The 8305-nt window shown below is 40.6% G+C and overlaps 1 protein-coding gene and 1 non-coding gene across 6 annotated transcripts in view; both read left to right on the top strand.

The window, feature by feature from the left end:
• Dap3 (death associated protein 3) overlaps positions 1-4014 on the top strand; it is a 35693-nt gene extending 31679 nt beyond the window's left edge. For 4 of the 5 annotated variants that reach the window (XM_015502763.2, XM_048814732.1, XM_015502762.2 and 1 more), the window contains 2 exons: positions 1844-1961; positions 3703-4014. In XM_015502763.2, coding sequence (XP_015358249.1) covers positions 1844-1961; positions 3703-3788 — 204 coding nt within the window. In that variant the 3' untranslated portion in view covers positions 3789-4014. The remainder of the gene's footprint in view (positions 1-1843; positions 1962-3702) is intronic. The other variant, XM_048814733.1, reaches the window with a different exon arrangement.
• A 3001-nt stretch (positions 4015-7015) lies between these two features.
• Positions 7016-7089, top strand: Trnaa-ugc. The gene has a single exon. It is a non-coding gene; the product is annotated as a tRNA-Ala (tRNA).
• The last annotated feature ends 1216 nt before the right edge of the window (positions 7090-8305 follow it).

Genomic DNA, 8305 nt, shown 5'->3' with positions numbered 1-8305 from the left:
ATATATATTAAAAAGGAGCATGAAATCTGTTTATCCCATTACTGATAATGTTAATTTTGAACACCTACTTTAGATGATATTCATCTGGCTTCTCCTCGGTAATTATTCTCCCTTTGGAATTAATAAGTATCTTTTTTTTTTTTTTTAAGAATTTTAATATTTATTTTCTAATTTTCAGCGGACACAACATCTTTGTATGTGGTGCTGAGGATCGAACCCGGGCCGCACGCATGCCAGGCGAGCACGCTACCGCTTGAGCCACATCCCCAGCCCTAATAAGTATCTTGAGGAGATATACTTTCAGGCTAGATAAATTTCCTATTACTTCCACCTACTCATCCATTAGATTAGTGATTCTTTGCTAAATGTTATTATGGTAATGACCAAGTGGAGATTTCTCTAAACCTATTATTTCTTCTAAATATATCACTTGGCTTTCTATTAGAAATTTTCTGTTCCCCTTATATATTTATTTGTTACAGTGTAGATTTGTAAATTCATTTTTAATAGGTGCTGAGCCTTTACTATCATTCTTATTTACATGCTCAAATTATTCCAGTGTTACCATGGATGCTTCCTTTAGGCTAGTTGCTATGACCCATCATTTCTTTTAGCACTTCTTTATTTCCTGGCACAAGAATGTTTCCAGATTCCCTTGTACTTCCCATGCCCTCTTCCTAGAATTAGTCATTTCTAGCCTTGGTTTGTTTCAGAAAATGGTTTTTAGAAACCAAGACCTTAGAGCTACTGGGGTATCATTTCTTCTAGCCCTTCTCAGCAAAGCTAGTAACGAGGCGTGGTGTTTACATGTAGTGTGTGTATTCTTCTCTAATGAACTATAAATCCATGCTTACACTTGCCAGTTCCATGCTAGAATAGCATTCATTGTTCCCTTCCCCTTTTCCATATTTGTCTCATCTATAAGAAATCTCTTCTCATTAGCCACAACTTATTTACTTACTAACTTAATCCTAAAATATGGTTTAAAAGTTTCAGATTTGTGGGCTGGAGTTGAAGCTTAGTGGTAGAGCACTTGCCTTACACGTATGAGGCACTGGGTTCAATCCTCAGCACAACATAAAAAAATAAACAAACAAAATAAAGTAATTGTATCCATCTACACAGTATTTTGTATATACAAAAAGTTTCATATTTGCTCACCCTCAACTCATATAGAAGCTGCAAACTAGAGTTCAATATTTTCAAGTTTTCATCTTGAGTCAAAAAAGATGTGTAGTCAGATATTCTTTTCAGAAGTTACTTGGCTTGGGCTGGGGCTGTAGCTCAGTGGTAGAGCACTTGCCTTGAACATGTGAAGCACTGGGTTTGATCCTCAGCAACACATAAAAATAAATATTGTGTCCTTCTACAACTAAAAAAAATATATTTAAAAAAAAAAAGACGTTACTTGCTCTAGTTCCCCTCCCCTTCTCCTATGTTAAATTCAGAATATAATTTGATTGATCCACTATTTCTAATTATGTTCCACTTAGGGTCTTTTTTCCCACTTGTTAATTTTAATTTCCTTTTTTCCCATTCAAAATTTTTTATGAGTTCATTATAGTTATACATAATGATGGGATTGGTTGTTACATATGCATATACAATATAACAATATTTTGGCCTAACTTGATTCCAGAAGTCAGAGCTCTCAAAAATACAGTTTACTCAGACAAGCGGTGTCCCCCATATTTCTGCAGATCTGTAGAAAGTGGGGTAGCCAGAGAAAGAGGAGTAAGAAGAATAGAAGAAAATAAAAACACTGCCCTCAAAGTGCTTAAGTAGAATTTCTCTTTCTCCTGATAGGTCACTTAACTAATATTGTACCCTTTCTCTTCTCCAGGAAGGATTTGATGCCCTGGATCCCTTTCTTCCCATTTTGGTTTCCAGTTATAACCCAAAGGAATTTGAAAGTTGTATTCAGTATTATTTAGAGAATAATTGGCTACAACATGAAAAAGGTCAGTTGTTTAATTTTCTCCTATCAGAGCTTGGTGTTCAAAGTAGAATCCCACTCACTCAGAGCCTCACCCTCTTGTTCCATCAGCACTGAGAAGAAAGGTGTTGGTGGGTAGCTAAGTTGGGGTATTTTCTTTTTCGGGGGAAGAGTCCTAGGGATTGAACTCAGGGTTTACTTGACCACTGAGCTACATCACAAGCCCTATTTTGTATTTTATTTAGAGACAGGGTCTCACTGAGTAGCTTAGCGCCTCGCTTTTGGTGAGGCTGGCTTTGAACTCGCAATCTTCCTGACTCAGCCTTCCAAGCTGCTGGGATTATAGGTGTGCACCACCACACAGCCTACTTTTTTTTGTTTTGCTGTGCTTTTTGTGATGCTGAGGATTGAACCCAAGGCCTTGTGCATGCAAGGCAAGCACTCTACCAACTGTGCTATACCCCAGCCTCAGACTAAGTTTATAATTTACAAAGGAAATTATATCTCTCCCCAAATTCTCATCTGGTCCAAAATAAAATGTTAATGCAAAAAGCTGGAGGCAACGCTGCCAGGCATGGGGGTTTCTCGCCTGTAATCCCAGCTGCTCAGGAAGTTGAGGCAGGAGGATCATGAGTTCAAAGCCAGACTCAGCAACTTAGTGAAGCCTTAAGCAACTCAGCAAGACCCTGTCTCTAAATATATTTTTAAAAGGGCTGGGATGTGGCCCAGTTGTTGAGTGCCCCTGGGTTCAATGCGCAGTACCAAAAAAAAAAATGGAGGCAAAACCCCATCCAGCTGGGGCTGGGGATGTGGCTCAAGCGGTAGCGTGCTCGGCTGGCATGCCTGGGGCCCGGGTTCGATCCTCAGCACCATATGCAAACAAAGATGTTGTGTCTGCCGAAAACTAAAAAATAAATATTAAAAAAAAAATTCTTTCTCTCTTTTAAAAAAAAAAAAACCATCCAGCCACTGGGCGTTTTCCAGGTGTTTGGATTATGCCATACTCTCATTATTGGTTTATTCATTCAGCAAATTTCAGTTGAGAAATTCATGTGCTGTGACAGTCCCACAATAATTCACCTTGTGTAAGAGGCTACCCCAACACCAAAGCAAATCTTTGCCATAGCGATCTATTATATGTAAAGAAATTGTTGCTTCTTAATACCAAATGTTTTCTTTTGTTTGTTTGTTATGTTGTTGTTGTTGTTGTTGTTGGTTTTACTCAATATATTTTATTTTTATGTGGTACTGAGGATCGAACCCAGGCCCTTGCAAACCGCCTCCCCCCCAAAATGTTTTTTTTTTTATATTTATTTTTTAGTTGTAGTTGGACACAATAGGTTTATTTTATTTATTTATTTACTTTTCTGTGGTGGTGAGGATCGACCCTACGGCCTCACACATGCTAGGTGAGCCCTCTACCACTGAGCCACAACCCCAGCTCTCTTACTACCAGATTTGATGCCCTTTGACTGGAAGCATTTTAGGTATTCATTTAGGTTTGCCTCACCTCTGGATATCCGAGGGTATATAAAGGAAAAATAAAGGGTTTTTCTATCACTAGATAATAGAGAGTTAGGATATTGGAGAGGAAAGAATAAAAGTAGCTGCAGCATTGTAGGTGGGAAGCACAGAGACGTGTGATCTGGGGAGGAATATGTCTGAACATAATCTAGATAAGGGAGGCTCTGACCACTGGAGTTTTCTGGAGGGATACAGAACAGCAGGAGGAATTTTTGACTTCACTGTGTTTGACTCCATTATAGCTCCTACAGAAGAAGGGAAGAAGGAGCTGCTATTTCTAAGTAATGCCAACCCTGGGCAGCTGGAACGTCTCTGTGCCTACCTATGAGCCATGGTCATTATGTGGATGGAAGACAGTGGACATTTCCTTAATGCTGCACCCAGTCCCGGAGAACTCCCTAGCACTCAGGTAGAACAGCCAGGCCCCTGTCCCTATGGGATTAGCCAGGACTGCCGTGGGCTATGCACCTTCTTTGAAATGGGTTCCTTACAAAATGACTGTGAACATATGGTAAGATTTCCCCTTGTTCCTAAAAATAAAATCATCTTTTGAATGTGGTTTTCATATTTAAGATAACAATGGTTCTTTTCCTTAAAAAAATAAAATTAAATGTTTTTCTTAAAGTGTTGTATTCAACTTAAGAGCCTTCAGATTAGCCAAATTGAATTTATCTGACTCAGTTCTATAGAAGTTTCCAGTAGTTCTGACTACTGATCAAGAGATCAAGATTCACAGCCTAACTTCTCCCACCCAAACACACCACTCACTTCCTACTTACACTTTTATCTTTGATTCCAAGGGGGTGACTGAGCCCCAGCTGAGTATCTGGCAGCTTTAATATGGTACAGCTCTTTCCCATGTGTTCCTGGGAGAATTAAGTACTAAATCCCACCCGCATACATCGTGTAGAGTGAATTATCTTTAATGCCCTCAGAGCAAATTATCTGTGTACTGCCCAGGGGAGAATAGAGAAAGTAGTGATTCAAATCACTTACAGTGGAGTTTGATCCTCTTGTCATATTCAGGTTATCAGTATTGTTTAAAGGGTCGGAATTTTTTTTTTTTTTAAGAGAGAGAGAATTTTTTTTTTTTTAATATTTATTTTTTAGTTTTCGGCGGACACAACATCTTTGTTTGCATGTGGTGCTGAGGATCGAACCCAGGCCCCACGCATGCCAGGCGAGCGCGCTACTGCTTGAGCCACATCCCCAGCCCAAGAGTCGGAATTTTGATTCCCAGATCTGCTACTTATTGGCTGGCTAATTGGAGGTCTCTTAGTTCTTTGCTATTTCCTTCTCTAATTTCACCTTATCTTTATTTGCTCTCATCTAATGATGACAACAATTGAAGGATATGGAAAAACAATCCCCAGGAAGAAAAGGAGGACATTGGGTCCCAGGGAGAGAGAGAAAACAATGGGCTGTGGACTTTCTCCATTTCCCAGCATCAGTGGGCTCTGGACTTTGACCATTTCCTGTTCTACAACTGTTCCCCTGCCTGCCAACCCACGCATTCTGCTGGGATGCAGTCTCGCTGAACCCAATAAAACTCAGACCCCTATTGTAACCAGTCGTCATTTTCTCTCTTGAACCTCTGCCTCTCTGGTGCTTAACAAAGCATCACTGATCCTTTGAGGTCTGTCTCTGTTTCTTTTTCTTTCTCCTTCATTTTGCTTTCAATAGTGCTAAACTTGCAGAGGCTTTGTGAGAATTAAACAGCATATTCGGCTGGGATTGTGGCTCAGAGTCAGAGAGCTTGCCTCACTTGCATGAGACACTGGGTTCAATCCTCAGCACCACATAAAAATAAATAAATAAAATAAAGGCATTGTGTTCATTACGACTTTAAAAAATATTTAGAAAGAAACAGCATATGTAAAGCACCTACCATATAAGTAGCTATTTTTTTATAATGTATTATCTCTTTTTTATACATACCTTTATTTTGTTTATTTTTATGTGGTGCTGAAGGATTGAACCCAGTGCCTCACATGTGTGAGGCAAGCACTCTACTGCTGAGCCACAGCCCCATCCCATGAATAGCTATCTTTATAACATGGGTTTTGTGCTTTATTTGAAGAAATTCTTGTCAGAAACAGAACTTCCACCCGTAAGTCAATCCCCAGTCACCCATGGTGGTAACTTTGCTGTGCTGTAGTTTAACCAGACTCATTTACTAGCATCAGAAACAGAGACAACAGTCGTACTGAGAATGCTTAACCAGCTCCTACAGCGAGGAAGGGTGAATTCATGTGTCAGATCCCTTTGTATGTGTCTCCTAATGGTCCTCTTCTCTATGAAGCCCTGATTGCTATACCTCCCAATATGGCTTATTAAGCCTGTGAATTTATAATATCTCAGACCACTTCCTCCTCTTTATCCTCATTACCACTGCCTATCGCTTCTTTTTTGAGTTACTGAAAACATTTATTAATTTGTTTTTTGGCCTTCAATCACTCTTCCTCCTATTGGTCTATCTTTCACAAGTTGCCAGAGCGAACTTTCTAAAATTCTCCTAGTTGGTGATGTTCAGTTGCCTCCTCTGTGCCTTCATTCTAATTTATTTTGCCATATATGTCTTATAAATTTCAAACCATACAAAAATATATAATGAACCAGGGCTGGGGTTGTGGTTTAGTGGTAGAGCACTTGCCTAGCATGTATGAGGCACTGGGTTCAAGTCTCAGCACCACATATAAATAAAGGTCCATCAATACCTAATAAAAACAGTTTAAAAACAAAAGAGAAAAATCGGGCACCTTCCCTTTCCCCTAGTTCTTTGGAAGCAACCTCTATTACCAAGTTCTAGAGATAAAATTATACACTTTTTTATACTAGGTATGCTTTAGCACTGATGTACGTCCTCAGCCCTTTGTATTTTGAGACAGGGGCTCCTAAGTTGCTGTATTAGGGTTCTCTAGAATCAGCAGGAAGTATAATTATCAAAAGGGACTTATTAGGTTGTCTTGTGCGACCAGAAGCTGGATAGTCCACAATGGCCGTGTGCAGGCTGGAGAGCTGGGAGAACCAGTAGCTGCAGACCAAAGAGGCTGAAGCCCCAGAACCAGAGGGATCCAGGGTGCTACCCTGGTCTGAGACGTAAGCCTTCTGGAGAATCTCTGTCAGAGTCCACTTGGGAAGAATGAAGAGGCAAGAATCCGATATCCTATCGCAGTAGCCATCAAGAACCCATTCAAGAAGGAGTGAGCTTCATCTGCTGCTGCTGCTTTGTTCTTCCAACTTTTATTCCATCAAGCCATCATCCTATTGGTTGCTGCTGCCCACACTTAGGGAGGGTCTTCATTTCAGTTGGCTATCCCACATGCCAATAACTCCTAGATACACCCTCATTGACACACTCATAATCCTCTTATTCCTTGGCATCTCTTAATCCAATCAAGTTGACGATTCAAGTTGTCCATTAAGGTTGCCCAGGCTGACCTCCAGCTTGTGATCTCTTGCCTCAGCCTCCTAAGTCACTAGAATTATAAGGATGCATACCCCACCTTCCATCCCCACTTATTTTTCAAATACAAAAAGAAACCCACTGGGGCTGGGGATGTAGCTCAGTTGGTAGAGTGCTTGCCTTGCATGCACAAGGCCCTGGGTTCAATCCCCAGCACCACACACCTCACACACAAAAGAAAAAAGAAAGAAACCACACTTTGGTTTTTTTGCATAACTCGGAAATTTTATCTGTCACCATTCTTGTAAATTTTGGGGGCGGGGCTGGGGAGTACCAAGATTGAACTCAAAGGCACTCAACCACTGAGCCATATCCCCAGCGCTATTTTGCATTTTATTTAGAAATTGGGGGGGGGGGGTCCTCACTGAGTTGCTTAGGGCCTTCCTTTTTGCTGAGGCTGGCTTTAAACTCAGAACCCTCCATCTCAGCCTCCTGAGCTTCTGGGATTACAGGTGTGTGCCACCGCGCCCACCCTCTTCCTCATAAATTTCTTTTTATTCTCTGTAAATTTACATGCTCATTTGAACCAATTTATTTAAAAAGAAGGCAAGAGGGCAACATCATAAGCTCTGCAGCTAGACACCACCTGAGCCCTACCAGAAGAGGCAGTGTGGTAAAGACAACGCTGACCCTATAACAGTCTCACCTTAGCCTGTGTTAATGACAGTTGCAGCAAGTCCCCAGAAACAGGAGATTTAGGCAGGATCAAATCATGTTGACAAATTTGGTCCTTAGCTGCAGATGAGGCTGGGAAATACTGCCACCTTAGGACCTTGGGAGCTTGTTTATAGGTTCTGGCAGGAGGTTCTGGAGTACATCTACTCCTATAACCTTGACCAAAGAACTGTCCTCTTATTGGGAAGGTCATTCTCTTACCAATTGTGAATCTTCAGGAGATCACCATATCACGTGAATCTGTGGCCAGATCACTCTCACATCCAACACGCAGCTTTGGGAGGCTAACCATAAGAGTAAACTCAGGCATGTTAAGTCTGTCTATATCATCACTGATACACAAAGTCCTATGGAAGAATAACCCCACTTTTCTAATCACTAAATACAGATTCTTAATTGTTTCCCAAACATTCTATCATAATCTACCCTATGCAGTCTTTTTTTCATAAGATTATTCTGTAGTCCTAATGTTCATACCCATTTTTTATTGTCTTCATGCCAAGGTACTACACAGCTAGATTATTGAGGCTCCTTCTCATCACTCAACTGGACATGATCCAGATCAGGAAATAAGACTTCCTTTATTTTCAGATAGCATTAGCTTGGACATGTAGAAAACCTTAAGCTGCCCCCCGAAAATTATCTACTAAACTAAAAGCAAATTCAGCAAGGGCACAACAATACAAGACCAGTACATAAAAATC

This window comes from Marmota marmota, unplaced genomic scaffold (genome assembly GCF_001458135.2).
Source record: "Marmota marmota marmota unplaced genomic scaffold, marMar, whole genome shotgun sequence".
In the NCBI taxonomy this organism is placed as follows: domain Eukaryota; kingdom Metazoa; phylum Chordata; class Mammalia; order Rodentia; family Sciuridae; genus Marmota; species Marmota marmota.
This window is presented reverse-complemented; position numbering and strand designations above follow the sequence as displayed.